This window comes from Corvus cornix, chromosome 2 (genome assembly GCF_000738735.6).
Source record: "Corvus cornix cornix isolate S_Up_H32 chromosome 2, ASM73873v5, whole genome shotgun sequence".
NCBI classification, from domain to species: Eukaryota; Metazoa; Chordata; class Aves; order Passeriformes; family Corvidae; genus Corvus; species Corvus cornix.
In genome coordinates this window covers 36,553,943-36,576,929 of record NC_046333.1, presented here as the reverse complement: position 1 = coordinate 36,576,929, position 22,987 = coordinate 36,553,943, and the positions used below count along the sequence as shown (strand labels likewise).

The window sequence follows — 22,987 nt, the reverse complement described above, 5'->3', positions numbered from 1 at the left end:
TCAGTGTTCATAATGGTTTAGGAGGAAGGGTAATTATGGCAGTTTACTGGTGGAGAATTTGAAGCACAGAGACATGAAGGAATTTGCTTAGATTCTCACAATGAATTGGGATTATAGCTTGTCTATAGCTTCTAACTCCCAGTTCCTCGTGTTAAACTCATTACTCCCCCCTATCACTTGTAGAGTATTGTGTAATAAGAGCTGTGAATTTATTTCTGTGGGGCTCTTTGTTGTTAGTCTAAAGCAAAATACAGCCACTGAAGAGACTGATTTGGAGCCAAGTAAATGTTATTCATATTTTATGCCATAACATATTACCTAATTGCTTCTGGTATAAAAACCATTAATCTTGTCTGAGCTCCCCCTATTCTTCATAGGACAATGATGAAATCTAAGATAATGCAGGCTGTGCTACAGCTTCATTGAAGCATTTCTGGAGCTGTTCTTTATTGAGTGATTTTTAGTTCTGTTTAAACAATTAGCTCTTACAAAGTGAATGGATGCTAAAGGGAACAAATAAGAGACTGACCTAGCTGTGGAATTTTAAATCCCATTTTTATTGTGTTTTAGAATGGTTTCTGAATGAGAAGTTCCTTGCTAGCATGCATGCTTCCCTTGGGAGAAGAATTGAGGTAGGGATGAGGAAAGAGGAAGGAAGGAGAAAAGAGGGAATTTATTTTATATTGCTCATAGCAGCAGTTGCTTTTCCTTGGGCTGGTCTGTGACAGTCTCATGGATCACCTCTACTCCCATTTTTAATCATTATGATCTCATTCATTTCACAGATTTTCGTATAAACATTGCTTAATGCTTGAGAATTCTTTTGTTACTGGAGACCTGACTCCCATCATTTCCACAGAGGTTGCAGCCCTTGCTACTTTTCATTTCTTTAGCACTACATTGGTACACCAAGTAATTGCTGCGTGGGCTAATTTGAATGATACTTATTTATAATATGTCTGGTCTCAGATAACAACACGGAACTTCTTCCACGGGAAAAAAAATCCATTCTTCTACTGTTTGAAATAATACTAAATTTGTGGAAGAATGTGTGGTTGTAGTTTTGTGTTGTGATATATGTGCAACTTCCTTACAATGAGATTTGAGTAGGTCCACAATTAAGTGCTGTTTATTTATATTTCATTGGTGTGGGTCCCCCATTTTACATGAACACACAATGTTTACAACCATGGTGGGCTTGGATTGATGTAAGCCTGCAGTGCCACCAAAGTGGGTGGTCTCATCTTCCTCAACACACCATCTCTTGTGGTGCTTCCTGTACCCACATGATCACTGTTTCATTGAGCTGATCCCCCTGAGCAGTGAAAAATGGAATGTCTTTGTTTTCTATCAAGTAACACAAGTTTAGAACAGCTTAAATTTACAGTGAGATTACTGCCTGGGCAAGTGAATTGACGTGCAGGAAAGGAAAAATTACGATTTTTTCATTACAAGTCAATGGCTGCATAGGTCACCCTGTTTGTGAGGTGCTTCTGCCTTCCTTAGGGGAGAAATGCTTTGAGTAAAATTCTTTTGTTTATGGAAAATACTTCTGGTTCGACTGAGTGGAGGCTGGGTACCACCATATCCCCTTTGCCATTTTGTCCATTTTTCTGTTGAGCAATTGCATGCAACATAAGGTGTTATTCTTCCCTGAGCAGAGGTGCATCTACACAGCTGGATTACCTTTGAAATATTTGTGATAAGCGATGTATTCAGCTAGTGAAGGTCAGCTGCACAAAGGGAAAATGCACTGGTGTCAGTCACAATGAGAATGACAAGGCTTAATAAAAATAAAGAGATGTGGCAATTTTTGGAAATTCATCTGAGTAACTAGCTTAAGCCCCAGTTTTACAAGCTGTTTTGCTTAGGTTGATGTTTCTAAAGAAGATCTTTATTGATTTTTATTCAGCAGTCTGCCCACATAGAACAGCTTGAAATCTGAAGGCCTGTGTGATTTTCATGCTGTAACACATAAGAACATATGCTTATATAAAGGCTGTCTGGTGTTTTAAAAATAACTTAAACATAATATTTCATTTTTTTTTTTTTTTAAATTCTCTTCCAGAGTTCTTATCTCAGCTTTTCAAGGCTGAGGGATATGAGCAAGTGGTCAATGAATATGTGCAGCGAGAAACTGTGAATAGGAAAGAAGACTTGCATGTTCCAAGAGTTTTTCTTCAAAGCAAATTTCAAAAGCCTTTCAGTGAGACATAAGTTCTTGCTGATTAGCAACAGCATTGCTTGTTTGAAATGGAAGCTAGCACATAAGCTGTGTGCTCATCTTTCCGGTGAACCAAAAATGACTGCATCCAGTACCTCTTGTTGGTTTCTATCCTAGGATACAAAATAGGAATGCTATTTCTAATTCAGTTTTAAGATGGTTTAGTGATGCAGGCAACCTGTTGAGCACCTGTATTCCTGCTTCTAAAATAAAACCTGTGCAACATTGTTGGAGGATCTGGTAAAGCATATAAATATGGTTAATTTTAAGCATTAGTTTTCATTAGTTATTATCATAACTGCTACTTCCATTTTTATTAAAACTATTTTTAAATAAGTATCCTGAGTTTCCTGTCACTTGTGATTTTTGAGGCTTGTTAATGTTAGAATATTTCATTTACTTTCAGTACTTGTAATTTCTCAGATACAGGATTGAAACAGACTCAGTGAGCAGTATAGTGTAAGCTGCCTTAATATTTTAATAATGGTATGTTTTTAATCTGCTCAGCATTTAGGTGTGTAAACAGATGTTTATATTCTAAATAAGATCCTAATTTATCTGATTTCATGCTTGAAGAAGCATGCTAGTGGATCAGGTCGTCTTTATCCCTAATTAATTTCAGATGTTCTTCATTTCATGTGCAGAAATATTTGAGGTATTGCAAATGAGTTTCCTATTTGGAACTGAAACCAGCAAGTCAGGAGTACTTTCTTGGATATGAAGTGTAGTCAGCTGCTTCTTTCCTGAGCAGAGGTCTTAATTCTTTTCCATCACTCTGAGGAAAGTTGTGTTGGTTTTTGCTCTTCCTGCCACTAAAAGCCACCGTACTGTTGCTGCAGCAGACTTAACTGCTTGAAGGAACTTCATCCTTTCCTTACAGCACTTTGCACTGTGGCATTTTGCCCTGCAGGCCCTTTTCTGTGTTCTTGGATGATGTAATTTCAAAACCATGCCTGGGTCTTTAACCTGCATTTAGAACAGCTGCTCTGCAGCAGAGGAAGCCCAGGGGTATCCGGTGACTTGTGCAATGGCCTGTGCTGATCTTGTATAATGTACACAATTTGCAACAGGGGAAATTCCAGTGAAATACTAAGGGGAGGTCAAATACTGGGGCAGGGCCCAGAGAAGTTGTGGAACCTTCATTCTTGGGAATACTTGGAATAAGACCGGCCAAGGCCTCGAGCACCCTGTGACTTTGAGGGTGGCCCTGTTCTGAGTAGGGATTTCATCTCTGGCTGTGTATATGAGTATGTGATTGGTTGACTTAGGCTGTCATTCCACTAGACTTGTGTGTTGCTAGATGACCCAGTGATGCACATCTGATGTGGACCAGAGATGATTTTTTGCCTCTGTTTACGACAAAGTAGACATAAGATGTGATAATGATTTTTTTTCCCCAGGCTCTTAACACTGGCCGTATGTGCATGGAAAGAAAGAAGTAATAATTTTCCAGCCTAAAGCTTAATGTTACAAAGTTAACCAGTCAAAATTTTTTAACAAATTGGAGCTGCCAAAGGTCGTATTCAGTTGATATGGTTAGAAATAAATTTGCAACAGATTGTTGCTTCGCGTCAGGATACCACAGGGTTTTTTTGTCTGATACCATGAGCCCCACAACTGAATTTATTGTATCACAAGTCTTTGGCCTCAGAGGAAAAAATGCTTAAATCACACAATTCTCCTAATGATTCTTTGAGGAGGGTTATTACATGTCATCTCCTTTTTTTTTATGGAGAGCATTATCCCAGAGATTTATGCATTGCTGACCCCTGCTGTGCAACCCTTTAGCTCTTTCTGCCATGCTAGTAATAAATATCTAGTAACATTTATAGTAAATGAAAAGCTATGCTAAAAAGGGATATAACAATGACAGCACTATTCTAATCTGATCTATCATTATTTGGTGGCTTTCATCAGTGAATGTTCATCTTTAGCACAGCAGTTTTGCAATGACTACATGTAGCCTGAGCTCTGTTGATATTTAGTGGGGTTTGAGGCCTGTAATTCCAAGTGCCTTTCAGGGCTGGAGGTTTGGTCCTTTCGGAGTATACAGCCCATAAATGAGACTGAAGGAATGTCTTGCATGGCACCTTGTCACTGTGCTGTGCTTGTCATCGTATGCAAAGGCAAGTGCAATGAACTGTTCATCCCTGAAAGGAAATGAGATGTAGGCAAGAATCAAAAATATTAATTAGAGGACTTGAGTCAGCCCAATAGACTTAGCTGCAGACAGCCACTGAGTTCATTTTTACACTGAACTAACTATTGCCAGAACAATAATACATGTTTTTGTGAGTGGCTGTAGCTTCGGTGTTTCTGTGTATTTCTGTGTACACTCTTTTGTGTAGCAGCACATTAAATGGAGAGCAGTATTTCTAACTTTTTTATTATATCTCAGTCTCATTTCTAGTCAGACCTGGAAAATAAAGTAGCATGCATTAATGCCCCTGCCAGAAAGATCTGCTATAGTTCTCATAAACCAGATGTTATTTTGAGATGAATGGGCAGAAAGGCTAATCTGGTTTCTATGACTCTGCTTCTGTGAACTTTAAATCATGGCAATTTTTTGTAACTGTGGTAAAGTTTGAGGAAGTTGAGTCAGTTTTAAGAAATCCTTGCCACATCATGTGAGACACAGTGACTGATGGTTGTGCATGTAGTTGCTGTAGTGCTGAGTAAATTGGATATACTCCCCTGAACTCTTCAGCCTTTCCAAGCTCAAGTAAGCTCACCAGCAGCACATGCTGAGGGCACCTGTACCTAGTACCCTAACTTGAAGGAACTGCTGTGATAGGACAAGGAGTTACTGGTTCAGACTAAAAGAGGGGAAATTTAGGTTAGATCTATCAAAGAAATTCTTTACTGTGTGGTGGTGAAGCACCAGAACAGGTTGCCCAGAGAAGCTGTGCATGCTCCATCCCTGGCAGTGTTCAAGGCCAGGCTGGATGGGGCCCTGAGCAACCTGGGTTAGTGGAAGTTGTCAGGGGGACTGGAATTAGATGATCTTTAAGGTCCTTTCCAACCTAAACTATTCTGTGTAGAGCTGTCCTTAGGGAGATGTAGTAATCAGGGATAATGGTATTAAAATTACTTGAAAAAAGCAGACGTGCACTGAATCATGCTCACCTTGCACAAACAAGCTACTATGCTGTGATTGTAATAAATGTCTTGGTTGTTCTTTGATTTAAGTTGTCTGCAATCAGTGGAGGCTGCTGAGATGACTCAATTGTCTGTAGAAGACCTGCTTTTTGTTCCCCCTAAGCTGAACTAGCTGCTCTATTTGGCAAGCATAAGTAGTAAGTTCCTTTATGCCAACACCCTGTTCTGAGCAATATTTAGGATAGAAGCAAATAATTGTTGAAGTAATGGGACTGAAAAAATTTATTTTATTTTTTTTTAAATGATTTGGTGCCTTGTGCTTACATCCTCTGATGTTTAATAAAGTATGAACTTGGATTAAGGCTTTCCTGAAGTCAGGGAATCCTAAATGCCACTCTTCAGTGTGGGATTCTCTGATGTCTCCTCCTGGAATTGGACAGCATATATTAAGGAATGATGTTAATGAGCAGTGCTTCAGGGAGGACACGGGTAAGGTCTGACTGCCGTCTATTTTCATCAAATTTACAGAAGTATGAAGTCTTTGAGTTGCCTGACATTACGTGTCCTTTCTGTCAAAGGACAGCTTCTGTCAAATTTGGTTGATGCGATCTGATGTCTGACAACAAGCTACGACTAGACAGAAATCCACCAGGTATTGTGTCTATACTGTATGGATGGGTGAGCTTTCTTTGCTTAGAAATATGCACTACTGAGAAAAAAAAATTTGAACTTTAAACTGATGGTATCACAGCAGGTTTTATGTGGTTCATTTGATAGCTAAAAAGCTAGTTCAGGTGCATCTTTCAGGTACCTGAAAGTTCCTTGGGTTCCAAAGGCAGAATATTTAAGTAATTAATATAATACTAGAGGCATGGTTGATTGTGCATCACTTCTATGAAACCAAGTGCTATAAAAGTGGGACCTGAAACTCCAGAACCTGTAAGCATCAGCAGTCAGCTGTAAAACATACAGCCTTGCTCTCATAACTGGTATATGAAATCTGAAAGGTCATTTATATGGTCACTTGATAAAATTTTTTTTGCTTGAGCTGTTGTACAGTTTATACATCTGAATATACTGAGAGATACAAATTATCAGTTAGAAAGTGCTTTATGGAAGAGTTATTTGAAAGATATATATATATTTGGAGAGGATATCAGTGTTGAGCATCAGTGTGTGAAGGAAAAATGGTAAGATTATGTTTAAGTTTCTGGGAAAAAAAAATCCTGAGTTTCACAGACCAGGGATGACATATAATTAAATAAGCTGTTCATCTAAAAAGTGAAATTTTGGAAATGAAAGCCTGCAGGTTCCAAAATTAGACTGGAAGACAGGGAGGCAGGAAGGTGGCATCTGATTGTGTACGGTATTAGTAATACACGCAAGGCTCTGTGGGAAGCAGAATTTTATATTGGAAAGATATTGCTGAGATACAATTAGTAAAAATAGATAAGTACTTTTTAAGGAGCTTACCACAATATAGCTGTGATGAATTTTTCACTGGTTATGATTGTTATTAGGAAAGATTGTGAACCATTTCAAACATTTGGGAGCAAACATTTGCTAGTTATGCGTACTGCAAAAACATCAGGCCCTTGGGTGCAGTAGGCTCAGGATATGAGTATGTTTGTGCTCTGTGTTTGTAATGGGAGTTCATTTATTAGAACAAAGGCAGATGGTGAGCCTGCACTGTGGGGAGGCACACAGAGGCATTGCTTGCAAAGACAGAGGCTATTAGCCAGGTAAGAAGTTCCATTAGAGAACCTTTTTCATTCCCACTTCCTAGGCTGATATGCACCGTTCGTTGTGTTTGCAGCAGGGTGCTGTGTGCAGTCAGGGAAGACAAGGGCACAAGAAAAAGATGACATGATTCTTCCAAATTAATAGTGATTTTGTGTATTTCTACTTAAATGATTCTGTTTGGGACCATTTACCCCCTCTCCCAGCAAATTTTAGGTCTCATCTTGGAAAATTTGATTGCTTTTGAAGGTCTTTGCCCAAGACACAGGTTTAACTTGCATGCTTGTAAAATACTTGATGTGAAATACTTAGAAAGGCACCTGTGTGACTGAAAATATAAATCCAGCTCTGTTTTCCTCCTTTGACTTGTAAGAAGCCTTATACTTCACTGTCACTTCAGTGCTTTTTCACCGTTCCCACTTTGGGGTGCTGTGCTGTCTTAAGTTAGATGGCACCAATCAACTCCAGCTCTGGTTTCTGATGCCCGTAGCATCCAGAGAACTTAGAATGGGAATAAATGAAGGTAATTACAGGGGAAGGTCAGAAAGTAGGCAAATTACCAGTAGACAAGCCTGCCTTCTCTCTAGGTTCCACTCAGTATTTTTCCACAGCCCGTTTCTCTGGACTCTTGGATTTCTGTTGTAAATTTGGTACAGCAGAGAAGCTGCTGCTCAATGGGATAATGGTATCTTCATATATATGGGATTGTTGTGCATCTGAAATTCAAGGATATTCATCAGCTTTTTTTGGTTGTCCTTTTTCCCAGTTTTGGCTTCAAACTTTTGTGTGGAATGGGACACTTAACTGGAATTTTTAATATTGATTTTATTTTTAACATTTTTCATTAAAATGTAACAGACCTGTTGCTATTTTGCTAAAACCAGTGTTCAAAAGCAGGATGGAAGAAGATAAGGAGAGAGGAAAGGAGGCTTGTTTTTGGCTTCTAAAAAGCTAAACAAAACTGAGAAATGTTCTGTTCCATCTGTTTTATTTGCAAACCGAATTTCATAGGAACATGAAAACACTTTGAAGAAGCCTCAAAACAATTGCCACCATTTTTTTCTGAACTACGTTCAGAAAGATAGTTCTGAAATCCTGTACAACTTCATAAACTTGGCTGTGACTATCTGGCTAAAGTCTCTAATCACAGATTTCACATTCAGCATTTGAGGGTGCTTGGTTGTGTCCTTTAGGACCTGGCCTCAGGGAACATCACTCTTGTGACCTCTTGACCAGATGAATCTGAGTCACTTACTGGAAGTTGAATATGCAGATGTTCTGGACTTTCCACCTGACACAGTAGCATGCCCTCTTTGCTCCATACAGTGTATGCCACTCAAGACTTTTCTGGCTTTGGATCAGCTTCCAGTAACAGTTTCAGGTTTTGATTTTGTTTTTGAAAGCAGCTAATAAATTAAGGATCAGCAAGTATCTGTGTATTCTTGCCCTGTACTTGGCTGGGAAACAATGGCCAAGAAAAAGCCTGTTAGAAAGAAGAGTAAAACTGAGAAGAGACAAGGACCCACCTCAAAGTAAACTGAAACAATCAAGCTAATACAGAGCCAGAATGTATTTTAGAAACAGTGAAAAAGCTTCCTCTTACAGACTTTCCTCTATACAAAATACTAACCTGCCCTTAGGCTTAAGGGTTCCTTTCCAAGCTACTTTCCAAATTCCAAAACCCATAAACCTTACAGGAAAAGAAAATACCACAAGCAGAGCCTACAGCATTAACCAAATGCATCTCCTAAAGTAGGGCAGTGGTGTTCTCAAAAGCCCACTGAAGAGGGTGTAAACTTAGCAACTGAGAGCTTTAATCTTGATTCCATGATGCACAGTTTATGCTTCATTTTTACAGACTTCTTTATGGGAGACATTTGCCTGATTCAGTCATCAATAGCAGATCAGTAAGATAAAATGATTTTGCAGTTAGATATTAAGATATATTAGTACTTCTGTAAAAAAAAAGGCTACCTGTGAATGACTGATGAAGGAGCAAGACTGTTTTGTTAATGCTAGCAGCAGCATAGTTTGTTCATGCGCCAGGTCAGCCTATTGTTTGGCAGGAAATTCAGTGTCAGGCAGCATTTTGTAATACTGTGAAGAAAATTCCAAAAATTAATATCCTTTTCTTTAATAAAAAAAAAATCAAAAAACCTTCAAAAATTTAAAGAGAGGAGCTTGAATGTGCCTGGCATGTTCAAACAGTGTGCAACTAAAACTGTAGCTGCAACAGTGGCATTATTCATATTTAAATACCAAAGCTGAAGATGTGCAATGCCAAACTTTGCTCCAGGGACGCTCAAATGGTTTTGCAGCATAGGTAGGAGTAGTGTAACTCCCTGTTACTGTGATGATACAGTTTTTGTTTCATGTAGCCAGCCTTTGAGTTGTGAATATGCTACTGCTGATTACATTCATAAATATGAGTAAAGTATGAGGCAAAAATATAAGCAAAGTATGAGAAATTTTCTTTTGTGGCTTGATTTGACAATTCCTGGAGCCTTTAATATCATATATCCTTAGTTTAGCTAATTTTATATTGGTATTGATTTTATGGTGCATGTGTTGAATATTGCAGAGTGTGGAAAGAAATATAAATTGCTGGAACTGTAGATGGTATGATACGACAGGAGAGTCTCAGAACCCAGGGTGAATGGACCCCAAATGCCAAGTTTAACACGTCATCTTCCGATGAGGATTCTATTGAACAAACCCCTTTTAAAATGTTCACTACATGCTTGTTGTGGTGATGTCTGGGAACCCTTGAATAGGACAGCATTTTTCTAGGTGCTGTGGACTCAGAGTAAGAGGCAATACCTGTCCTAAAAATTGTAACCATTCAGTTATGCGAGTTTGGTAAGAAGAGGAAGAAAGGACATCCCCCTTGTGGTAAGACAAAGGGATTTATATTTTCCCTCCTTCAAATTTAAATTAGTGTGAAAATGGGACTGAAGAAATTATTTCCCATATCTTGGTTCAATATCTAACTAGCAAGCCACCTTGATGCAGAGTAGATCCTTTATTAATGAGAGATACTAGCTCTGATGTAGGGAAACCTGGTTCCTGAATGATTTGTCACTGCAATTTGAATGACAAGAGTACCATTCCCAGCCCTGCTGTTGGTTTCCTGGGTGACTTCAAGCCTTTACTCTTACCTTCTGCCCTGTAGGGAAAAGGGAAGGATCTTGGAGTGAAAAATTGAAGAATCATAGAATTGTTTAGGTTGAAAAAACCCTTCAGATCATTGAGTCCAAATGTTAACCCAGCACTGCTAAGTCCACCGCTAAACCACGTCCTTAAGTGCCATATCTACAAGTCTCCAAAATACTACTAGGCATCGTGAATCCATTACTTTCCTGAGCAGCCTGCTCCAGTGCTTGACAATCCTTTTGGTGAAGATATTTTTTCCTCATATCCATTCTAAACATCCCCTGGCGCAACTTGAGGCCAATTCCTTTTGTCCTATCACCTGTTACTTGGGAGAAGAAACTGATCCCCACCTGGCTACAACCTCTTCTCAGGCAGTGGTAGAGAGTGATAAGGTGTCCCCTGAGCCTGATTTTCTCCAGGTCAAACACCCCCAGCTCCTCCAGCTGCTCCTCATAAAACTTGTGCTCCAGACCCTTCACCAGCTTTTGCTGCCCTTCTTTGGACGTGCTCCAGTGCCTCAGTGTCATTCTTGAGGGCCCAAAACTTCACAGGTTTTAAGATGTGGCCTCACCGGTGCCAAGTACACGGGGGTGATCACTTGTCTAGTCCTGCTGGCCACACAGGTGTAATAGGTCACTGACCATTTGCCCAGGGATCTTTATTCTGCTCCCTGTCTTCCACTTTAGTGGGTATCTGGAGACCAACTCATCTTAATGTTAAAGACTGAAGCAAAGGCAGCATTAAGTACCTAGCCTTTTCATTATCCTTTCTCACTATGTTTCCTCCTGCATCCAGTAAAGAATGGAGATTCTCTTTAGCTCTCCTTTTGTTGCTAATGTATTTATGGGAACATTTTTATTGTCTTTTACAGTAATGTCCAGAGTAAGTTCTCCTTGGGCTTTGACCCTTCTAATTTTCTCCCTGTATAACCTCAAGGTATCCCTATAGTCTGCCTGAGAGGCTTGCCCCCTCTTCCAAAGCTCATAAATCCTCCTTTTTTTCCCTTGAGATACAGCCAAAGCTCTCTGTTCAGCGAAGCTTCTCTTCTTCCACACTAGCTTTTCTTTAGGCATGTGGGGACAGCCTGCACCTGCAACTTTACGATTTCCTTCTTGAAGCATGACCAACCTTCCTGGACTCCTTTGCCTTTCAGGACTGCTTCCCAAGAGACTCTATCAACCAGTCTCCTAAACAGGCCAAAGTCTGCCCTCTGGAAGTCCAAGTTAGTCATTCTGCTGATCCCCATCCTTCTCTGAGAATAGAAAACTCTATCATTTTTTGTGGTCACTCTGCCTAAGAGGGACTCCAACCATCATATCACCCATCACTCCTCTGTTCACAAACAACAGGTCCAGGGCCTTCCCTAGTTGGCTCCCTCACCAGCTGTGTCAGGAGGTTCCCTTCTGCACACTCCATGAACCTCCTACACTGCTCCCTATCTGCTGTGTTGTATTTCCAGCAGACACCTGGTAAGTTGAAGTCCCGCTCCTGGTCCATAAGAAACCAGGAGGTACATTCGGTGTGAGTTCTAATTCTTATTTTCCTACTGCTGTAAACATCAAGTCTTTAAAGCGTAGGAGATGAAGAGTTAACTGCAATGCAGCCTTGAAAAGGAGAGGATAGGGTAAAAGGACAAAACTGGAAGTACTTTCCCAAATTAGAAATGGGCATGGTAAAAGGCTCCTTCTGTCAAAGTTGAGGGGAAAATTTCATCTGACTTCCTTGAGAGCTAGTTGCACCTCTAAGATGGCAAAGGGGCTTGCACTTTAGGATGGGAGATCTAATGCATCCCCCTCCTTGCTGATGCTTGATGTTGGGAAAAGAGGAACCACTGATACAGCCAAACCTGATCAAAAAACCTGATGAAGTGGGTACTCAAAATCCGTGAGATGGGGCGAGGGTGTAGGAGAGGTGAGCAGGGAGGAGAAAAGTATATGAAAGTGCCTTAAGTGATACAAAATAATTTTAGTTTTAGTGGAAGGTTTCAGTTACAATTGCATGGTGCCAGGAGCAGAGCTTGTAATAAAAATTGTTAGTATGTTACGAGAAGTGCCAGTGCTGCTCTTCGCCTGATCTCTCCTGTCTTTCCCGTCTGTTCCTGGCCAGAACACTGCAAATCCCACTCTCGTGGAGTCCATAGGGAAGTTGGAGGGTTGGTTATCCCTGTGTTCATGTTGTTTGCAATGCAGTGAAAAAGAAATCGCTTCTATTACCATCAGCTGTACTGTAAAATATTTATCTTCTTTCTAGACTGTCTCTGTTTCGTCAAGCTCTTGTCTGGCCTGGTTGGAGGCTTAGTCTCATGTTTTATCCCTAAATATGGAGGTCTTATCCTGAAGTTACTTACTCATGCAAAAGTTGGATTTTACTTTTTTACTCTGCTTTGCTGCATAAGTACCGTTTGATAAAAAGGGTGAAGGAAGGGTGTTTGGGATTTTGTTCACAAGGTGGCACTAGCCACTAACCAGTGCCACCTTCCTTTTAGTCCCAGCACCACTGCACTGTCTAAGTCTTTGACTGGGTGGTAGGAAGAGCTGGTGATGATTAACTATGGACCAGACAACTAAGAGTGTTTTCTTATATGCAGTCAAGTCCTCTTTTTGTCTACTTAAATAGCACTTGGATCTCAAAGAAAGAAAAAAACTTTTAAAAAAAGGAAGTATAGCTGCATCTCAGAGATACTTATTGAGAGGGAATGTTCTTAGCACCATGTGAGGGAGAGTAAGGTGAAATACTACTACTGTTAATGGCAGCTGGGATTCTGATTGTCTCCTACCCATGAGGCAATAATTTGTTGCATTGACAACTTGCTGTTTGTTTTGGTTTCATTTGTGTCCCACTATATTGATACCTTAGAAACTGCAGTGCTTTATACAAATTTCAAAATGCAGTGCCTTAATACAATATTTCTTTACAATATTCCACAAAAATATTAGGCAAGTCTCTGTTTATATTAACTGCTCCCATTTTCTTTCCCCTTCCTTTGTTTCATAGACGAGCTGCTCTCCAGTTGAGCGGCCATTCAAGCAGAGATGCATAGGATGCACATGACCAGAGAGGCAGCATCTCTCTCATTAATTACTGTGTGAAGTCAGCTGTAGTTTAGTTTGCCATTTTACAGTTTCTCCTACTTTAGTAATCCCCATTTTGTCTCTGCCAAGCCCTTCTCATTTCAAGGGAAAGAGGAAGAATAAAATTACATTTACATATTGGTGGCTTTATATCTGACTTTAAGCATGGTGTGTTCAGTATAATCCATTACTGCTAATAAGCTACAGTAAAATTGCCTCAACTGCATTTTATGCAACAGTAATTCTTTTGTATATTAAATATTTGAATTAGTGTAAACGATAATTAGCTGCCAGTGCAGAAACTGATTTCTAAGAACATAGCTCCTCTCCTTGCCTTTCTTACACCTTCCTTTCTCTTTATTTAGAACTGGCTTATCCTTGCTTTTTGCACAAGTGAGTGGGATCTTCCAACCCCAAAATAAGTGACTTCATGGAAAGGCGTCTATGAATGAAACCTATCACCAAGCAAAGTGCAGAGGCTGTATCCAAATGGCTCCTTCCCAGCAACTGAATGATAGGCAGAAACAGAACAGATTGAGAGCTGCTTTTTCCTGCTTCCCAAGACAGTGGTGAGTGGGACTAGCAGGTGTGTTCAGTCCAGGAGAAGTGTCACAAAGGACCTGCTTCCCACAGGCAGCCTTTTCAGGCACAGTTCTTTCCTGGCCCCTCTCCAAGCACTCTGCCTATCTACTAATGCATCTGGTAGGCTTTCTTAGAGCCATCTTACTTCTTTTTAAGGGCCTGATCTTACAAAATGCTGAGTTGTGCCATTGGTTTCTACTGACTTTCAAGGAGGGGCCACAGCATCCCACAGATTTGGGCCTTGAGACATTTCAAGAAAAGGTTGCTTTGATGGGGAACTACAGTAGGGGTTAACAAGTGAGTATTAGTACTGTGGTACTGGACTCCTGGTACATTATGTTATTCTTCCTTCCCTTTCCACCAAACTTGTCCTGATTTCCACCATGTAGAAGTAACATCTGGCCTACCACTTCCGCTCTAAATACCCAGTGATCAAAAAGAAAATGTCATTGTCATATCAAACATTCATTTGTCTGTACAGGCTGAGAGAGCAGCAGACCCAGAGACAGCAGCAGCTCAGAGTGTACTAGTGTATTTGGGCAGGACGAGAAGTCTTCCCTCCTTGTTAACACAGGCTGATGGGGTGTCACAGCTGTGGGACTGTGATATTTCCCTAGTTATGTCAGGACTGAGTTCAGCCTTGGCATCTTTTTTCTCTAGACACTGAAACAGAGGTGGAGCAGGAGTGTTGAGTGTTACCCTGGACTGTGGTGTTTCTCTTGGCAGGTTGGTCTGTGTCACTGCCTGTGAATCCGAGGAGCCGTGGCCAGCTCACAGGGGAGAAGCATGAGACTGGGTGTTTGCATTCTACAGTGCTGGCACCAAGGTGTTCAGAGCCAGCAACTGTACGGCCTGCAAGGGAGATACTAAAACTGGTATCTGCCCTTTGTTCAACAGGTTAGATGATCCTGGCACATATTACTGAGGCTGCATCCAATACAAAGCCAGAGGCAACACTATAACCCCAGCCTTCCTGTTCCCCACCCCTCCAGCACTCTTTAGCACCAGGCAGGACAATAGAATCACTTGGACAATTTGCATCCAGGATGTGCAGTGCTTTCCTTGGCTCCCAGTCTCACAGCCTCTTCCTTTCTGCCGTGTTCTCAGCGTGAAACTGGGAACAAAGGGCATCTGGAGGCCTGCAGCATGGGCGCTCCCTCCTGTCTTCACAGCAGGTGAATGGAAGCACAACTGTTCTGTGTTGGAACTAATCGGTGATCACAGCTGTCTCTGAGGTTGTGCTGGATTGTTGTACCCTGGAGAAACCGTGGCACAAGCAGTTGGAATGGGATGCTGTGCTATGTGGAGGCTCATATTGTGCCAGGCTAAGCAATTAGGGCTCGTCCACTGAATAAAGCAGACTGTGACCAGGCTTCTTGGCACTGTGTGACCATTGTATGGCAGATGGTACATGGGGTATAATGGACTAAGAAAATATTCTGAGTGGGGAAAATGTCACAGCTAAAAATGGCACCATAGCTGACATTGCTCTGGAAAAGCAGAGGCCAACTGAAAAAGCCTTTTATGCAGACAGTGGGTATCAGCAAAAGATGAAGACAGTCATAGACTTTTTTTCCCTCCCATTCTGAATCAGTTGATATGTCTCAGACTTTAGAATTGTTACCAAGAGGTGAAGAGTGCATTTTCTTGTTCTGTTTTTAATACATGAATACAAATTGAAAATGCAAACTGAGACACCAGCTTTTTCCATTGTGGGTGTTAACATGGTCCCTGATGAATTGCCATGTGGGGTCTGAGACAAAGTCATCAGAGAACGCTATTACTAGACAGCACAAAACTGACCAGTTATATTAATCAGTTATAATTTGCAAGGCAGAGGGAAACCCCCGGGCTGGTTTATGAAATTTAAGATGGTTGAACAACTGTCCAGTGCCGTGGAGGTACTAGAAAATAAAATCTACAGACTACAAGAAATGCAGAAGGGCATGCCAGAACTCAAAATGTGCTGATGCAGAGACTTTGGCAAACACTGTTAGCCAAGACAATGCAGCGTTTGAAAGAAGGATGCAAAAACACCCACAGGTTGTATTATTTGCTGGTGGAATGCAATGAGTATAGGTTGGACTGGAGGATAGTGAGCCTCAGGAAGAAAAGTGAATACTGCTTCAGCTGAAGCAAATCTCTCCTAAACCACGTAGTTGTGTTAGCAAAGAGGTATCCAGTGGGTCGCAGACTGATATGAACCACAAATACAGGAATATCAACACAGACAGTGCTGATATGACTGAAGAGAAACAGATAAAGCTTAAGTGATGATGGTAAGGTATGCAATTGACAATCTTGGTAAGTTGTGAATGGGCTCTATTAGTTTGCTGGGTGCAGGAGTGGGGAGGATATTAGTTGTTATGGGAATCTGGGACTTACCTACTTACTGACCTCCTCAGGTGAATATGCCATTAGAGAGGGAGGAGGCAAAAAAAAAAAAAAGCAACTGAGAGTGTGTGTTCACAGATCAGCAGTATTTGTAACACAGCAGCAAACAGAGACAGCCCCACTGTCCCATAGCATTAGTATAGCCCTCCTTGCCCTGAGGCAGAAGTCTGGGGAGAGACAGGCAAATTGATTACCCTGTGAATCACAAAATCAATAGGGGAGTTAACAGCATAGATACCCATTTGCTCATTGTTCTGAGAGAAGGCAGAAATCCAGAATCATCCGCTTCATATATGAGCCCAAAGACATTTAATAAGCATTTAAAAAGGAGCATTTTTCCAAGACCTGGAAGAAAAATGCTTAAAGGATTCAAACATTATTTTTTTAAGCTTGGTGCATCGGCAAAGTTCTGAAAGCCTAAAAAGAGTGCATACATGCATTGAAGCCTTGTGCATTCCTGGGACACTGCTTTCTCAGATAAACTCTGGGACTTGGGCCTGCAGCATGGCCCCCAAATGACTGAACATTGCGATAAACTTGTTTGTGCACCATTTCCCCTTCTCTCTCTTGAAGTCCTTGTTTTCATTAAAAAGGAGAATAGCTGTGCAGGCAGGGAGAAAGCCAGAAGGGTACTGCCTTGTGCCCTGTATTACAGAGTATACTCATCCTGATAGCCTTCAGATGCCAATTGGGATTTCTTGGGTCGTGAGGAATTTCACTGGAAAATGCAAAGGACAGTAAATGGTAAGGGGAGCAAATGTTTCTGCAGAGCACTGCTTTGGCAGCCTGGGTCACTGCCTGGGTCTCCTTCTCTCAGAAACAGGGAAGAGATAGATACTACTAACTGATGCAAGCTCTGAGTGATCAGGCCTGGGCAGTGTGAGGATGCTGAGGAGCACTGGCTGTGCATGGTTGGGAAGGCAGCAGTGCTGCACTTTTTGGGAGGTTCCTCTGCAGAGTCCCACATTGCACAGGGGTACATGGTTGCAGCTGGCAGACTGCACAAGGCAGACCTCTGTGCCTGCTTGACTCAGGGTGATTTCTGAACCAGGAGATCAAATCCATCAACAAGTCACTTCCTATCCAGCCCTTTTGCCCATTTTCCATAATGTCCTTCTTTATAATCTTCCTACCCTTAAGTAAATTGACTTGCCTGGCTTCTTTCTCCCTTCAGTGATGCTAGCTACCATGTAACTAACACTTGTTATCTGTATATGATAAACATTTCCTTCCTTCTCTAGTTTATTGTCTTTAGACTGCAAATATTTGAGGGCAGGTTTCATTTCATGTATGTTTATGTGGTACTTAGAACAGCAGAATCTGAATTTGGGCTGAAACGATGAGGATTTAGTCACCCCTATCCTTATCTGTCATTTATAAAAGGTAAGTTCTACTGGTAAATGCTCTGGAGAAAGCACTGCTGCCTCCATTCGCCTTCGTTCCTGCTGTGCCTCATTTGCGTTGAGGATGTGTTGGAGGAAATTGCTCTACACACAACATGGAGTTAATTGCACTTTATTATACCCTTACTCAACATCTCTCTTTTTTCCTTTAATTTCTCCTTTTTCTATTAAGCACTAACAAAAAATATAGACAATTCAGATATATTTTTCTTTTATGCATAATAAGAGCCTTCTCTATCTCCTTGTTATGCTGACTAGTGAGTTCAAACAGTTTCGTATCACTCTTCACATACAGCTCAGCACAGTATGTCATCCAACCTCTTCCCTTCAGCCATTTGCTCCCATCTCAGCAAGTTCTTAATCTAAAAAAGATCCTAAATTGCATTAATTGGTCTGTGAGCCGACATGTAATGCAGCCTGGTTTGTGAGGCTGCACAGAAAGAGAGGAAATCTCATTCATTATAAGCTAATGTTCTAATTTCTTTTAGCCAAGTGGTGCTTGCAAGCATTTGTGCAAAGAAAGGACCTGTGCTCTGTAGAGCCAGTCCCAGTGCTTATTTCCCAATTTTGGGTCGTGTTCCCTTCAGAAAGTAGGCGTGAGAAGAAGAGCAGCCCAGCTGAAGAGAAGAAGTGAGAGATTTGAGGAGAGGAAAATTGTGTTTGAATTACTGTCAGCAACATGTATGAGAAAAAGCACAGAGGCTGGTGGGCTTCTGCTTTGGTTCCAGAAAACAAAAATTGTGCAATCTTTAACCATCAGAGAAGCACAGGTAGAGTAAATCATTGCCTAGAGAGCTGATTTGGTTGAGGACCCTTACTATGACATGAACACAGACAAAGGTCAACAGTGGTGCAAGACAACCTAAGTGCTCCTGCTATTTGTTCTCCGAAGAGTTTGCTTTGTTCCTTAGATTTACCTGGACAGTACAGGATTTACATAAAGCTGGCTAGGAAATGCATGGTAGTGTTTTACACACAGAAAGTCTGCTTGGAGAAACTTAAACAGCAGGTCCTGTCCTTAGTGTCTTCAGGCAGAGGAGGATTAAGCAGTAGAGAGTGATGGACAGGCTCACTAGAGGATTTGAATCACTGAACTTAGATACTGAGACTAGCTAGGGCTAAATGGCTGCAAGGGCACAGACAAAGAATAAAATGCTGAGTTAAGCAGCTCTGGATGTATTTTGGCCACTCTTGCAGTCTGTTTAGGACATGAAAAGAGGACCAGAGGGAGGTCGGCTCTGGTTTTCCTTGAGGCTGGAGTTTCTTGGCTGTGTTTGCTTGCTTTCAGCTCTGTTCTCTGTGCTCTCAGGCAGAGCGTAGCCTGTGTGTGAGACTGGGCTGAGAGCTTCAGGCAGTCGGAGGTGACTTCCTTCTCTTGTTTTTCCCAAGCATCTCTGTCTGGCTTAAGGCTCTTGATATAACATACCATACAGTAGAGTGAAGCTCAAACTCCTAATCAGTATAAATAGTAAGGATTGCTCACTTGGCAAGTCTTGGCTTTAGCTCTCAAGAAAGCTTTTGTTGCCTTGCTTCAAGTTCCTCAAGTTCCTACGGAAGAAAAGTTGTTCAGCTGGCCTTAGAGTAGGGAACACATGGAGTAGAAGAAACACAAAAACTCAATTTGGACAGCAGTAGAAGAGAAAGTAAGCAAGGAGTGTGGAAATAAGGCTTTGCGTGCAATGTCAGCTCTCTATGCTGTCTTCCCATTATGCAGCCCACTTTCATAGTTTTGTTTTTCTTCTTGGCGTCCTGGTTCAGGCTGTTGTATTACAGACTCAGTTCTCGTTAGCAGAAATACAACCTCAGTTCCCAATCCTCCGAGGTACAAAGCTTGGAACAATGGCATGATAGTAACACTCCCAAATGGAGAGTCTACTGTGAATCTATTTTAAGCCATTTTGGGAGGAGGAGGGGGGTTTGACAGGAGGAGGATATTTGGTTATATTATGCAGAAGCTGCAGAATTCTCTTCCTTCTCTTCCCCCACTTACAGTTCTTGTAGATGAAGAGGTGGGAAATGTACCAGATTACCTGGAGTTGATGGGAGAAACCTATCTAGGATTTCTTGATTTAAAAACTGCTGGGCTTTTTGTATTGTGACAGAAATACTTTACAAAACTCTCTTGTGTTTCATGTGCTAGTAATTTTAAAAGATGTCCTAGATATAATACAAAGTGGATAGATAGGTATAAAATACACTTTGGATACAGCAGACAAGAATGAGTGCATGTAATGACTGCTTGGATTTGCAGGATAGGAATCTAAGTCAGTAGGTGTGTTAGAAACACTTAGAAGAGTGGTCTGCTCATCTGAGAAACCCCACAGAACTGCAGATTCAAAAGCAAAATGTGTGGCAGATAAAAGCAACCGCTGTCTTTTGAACTTCTCGATGATTTTTTTATTGCTTGTATGTCTGTAAGTAGCTGTGAGACCATTTTAATGCATCTTTTGGAAGGAACAGCAGTTTTAAGCCTGAAGTTTTCTTTCTTGCTGCATTTATTTTTCCCCTTCAGGGCATACAGGTGTTCCTTTGCTGTCTCTGTACCTGCTCATATTGCAATTTTCCATTGCAGTGTTTGGGGCAGGGGCAGCAGCAGCAGCAGCCTGGCTGTGGGTCAGGCTGTGGCAAGCACATGAGGAGGTACCTGGCAGATCATACACTTGTTCTCCACCTCTGTTTTGAAACAGGCAGTGGCATGGCTCTAGCCAACATGCCTTCAGTTAGACCATGTGGATTTGTGAAAATAGCAATTTAAAGTGCCTGGCTGAAAACCATAATTTAGTAGGGAAGTATTTCAGTGTTCTTACTGCATTATGCCAATGTAAAGAATTCTGGCAGTTCTAATAATAACCTTGCTTTACATAGCTTAAAAAAACCCTCTAGTCTTTCTTTTCTACTTTATTTTTTTTCCCAGACAGTTCCTAGTTGTAAACTGTGTGATGCAGCTTTCAAGAGAAACTGTTTCTATTTTTCTACTGACTAGAAAAATCCATGTTCTTTGTTGTGAGATCAGACTCTAAGTATGTAACTCCTGAAAGCTTAAAGTTTATTTCTTACATGAGAAAGCAAATTCAAATCAAGAGTCCAAATTTCAAAGTTTTCTTTATCCTAAGTTTTAAAGATCAGGATTGTGGAGAAGTAGCAGTGTATGAACTAACAACATTTCAGAGGAGACTTCTGAGCTCTGAATTTGGCATTCATCGCCACTGCCCAAATTCCTAAAGTTTTTATTATTTTAAACCATTTATTTATTTTGTAGCCAAATTATTGTAACATTAGAAAACACGTTAGTCACACATCTGTTATCAGAGTGGTTCTATCAAGTCTGATTACAGTAATTTTTAAAATCAGAGCCTGTAAGTGAAGTCTGTAGTATCTGTTTTCATCTGGATAAAAAGCAGCACTCTTTTTTGAAGAGAAATTGATCTGACTCTGCACACTTGGATACCAATTAGGAAGAAATTCTCACTGCAAAAGCACAAGAAAGAGCGGGCAGAAGGCTGTACATCTCTTTAAAAAGAAACTGAAATGATACTCTTTTTACAGTCATGTTAATCTTGGCATTTGAATCAGAGAGTATCTGAACAGAGATGTCTGAACACAGGATTTTGGGTGTGGAGGAGGTGCACCAGAAAAGAAGCCATAATTGATGAACAGCTCTGCTCCAGTAGTGGCTTCCTCCAGTCTCCAGTCCTGCAGCTCTCAGGGAGGCACTGGGAGCCATGGAGACTCCATCTCCAGTAGTGAGATGCTGTTAAATGTTAATGCAATGCATTTGTTTCAGGTGAAGGTGTGATATGCAGAGGTTTTGTACCATTTATGCATTTTTGGTAGAGCCTGTTACAAAAATCTAAACCAGCTGCAGTTACTGTAACTGCGTGTAAAAGGTGTCATTAGCTTAAAAGGAGCTTGGAATGACGTTGCTGTTGCCTCTATGGATGTAAGGTCAGATCCATCATGCACATCCTGCATGAGACTTAGGGATTTGAGTCTCAGGTGTGCTCTGCTGTGCTGCCTTCATTTCCAGCCTTGTGTGTGACTGCAGTAGAGGAGAGGTCACAGTGTTATGGTGCACCTGTGTTAGGTTTTGGGGCCAAGGGACCTCTTGCCAGAAGGTGATTTTCCCTCAGTAACTTCATACCATGAGCTTTCCTCCATCCTGCACTTGGGAGTCAGCTTTGTGCCTTGCCATGTGATGCAACTGGTGAAGCCTTACGTGCTGGACCAAAAGAAGGTGGGAAAGGTGCCCGTGGGCTCAGACAGGCCAGCTGTAATGTGTAGGTGGCTTGGAAGCAGTTGTTCATGGGCATACTCCTGTCCTTGGGGAAATACAGGTGTATTCAAGCTAACTTCATCTTTCTTCTAGGATTTGTTGCTTTTTTTGTTTGTTTGTTTTTGTCTCTACAAAGAGGGTCGTACTACATTACATCATGATTTTTGCACATAAGCAAGTCATGACTAAACCCCTTGCTTCTGTATCATAAAATTGTCCCTGCTGCTGACAAAGCAATAGGCAAATCTTCTTTGCCATAAGTGACCTGAAGGAGGTTGCTCTGCACCCTCACTCTCTGGGGCTCTTCCAGCTTCTGTTCCCCCAGCTCTGGCATCTTGGACTGGCCCTTCAGCTAGGAAGGAAAGAGGCACAGTTCCCTTAAACTCAGGGGAGCTCTACTAACCTGTGCAAGTGGCAGATATGATCCATTATTGTTAGTGCTCCTAGATGGTGAAATGTGTCCAGATGCTGTTACTGCAGGCAGGGAAGAAGAAGCCACAGTTTTGTCCTTAATCTGTATCTTTGTAATGCTACAGTAGGGGGAAAAGGTGAAGAAGCATCTTGCCTCCTCTCACTTCTGCTCGTATTTACTCATGGATGTGACAAGCTGTCATTTTCTAGTTTGTGTGAAAAGTGACACTTATTTCCCTTCCCCCCATTGCAACCTTGCCAATGTATTTGCTGCATGCAGATAGAGAGTTGTGTTCATTTCCCTAGCAGATGTCACAGTGATTCAGTGCAAAATCTGCTTGGGGACATGATGATAATTGAACTGTCCTCCAGGAAGGGGAGATGAATGCGTGGGTATTTTCTGCTTCTCTTACAACAGTAGAGCTTTATATTTCAGATCCTCGATTCAGAGCTTTAGTTTTCCATTTTTCCCAAGCAGGCTGGGTGAGATGTACTGACATACCAATGTGAATCCAAGATGATATTTGAACTGTGCGTTATCTAAACTGTTTAGGAACTGACTTTGTATGCAATGCCATTGTGAAGTGACAGTTGTATGATATTTAGATGCAAGAAAGCATCTATTAGTAGAATGTAA

At 41.2% G+C, this 22,987-nt stretch overlaps 1 protein-coding gene across 2 annotated transcripts in view; it reads left to right on the top strand.

Annotated features, from left to right (window-relative positions):
• Positions 1-22,987, top strand: part of METTL6 (methyltransferase like 6) — a 40,164-nt gene that overhangs the window by 6,906 nt on the left and 10,271 nt on the right. Inside the window, exon 6 of one of the 2 annotated variants that reach the window (XM_010398872.4) lies at positions 2,069-2,563. The exons of the other annotated variant lie outside the window; for it this stretch is intronic. Within the exon in view, the coding sequence (XP_010397174.1) occupies positions 2,069-2,217 (149 nt within the window). The 3' untranslated portion in view covers positions 2,218-2,563. Of the gene's footprint in view, positions 1-2,068; positions 2,564-22,987 lie in introns of those variants that run through there. 2 annotated transcript variants of the gene reach the window in all.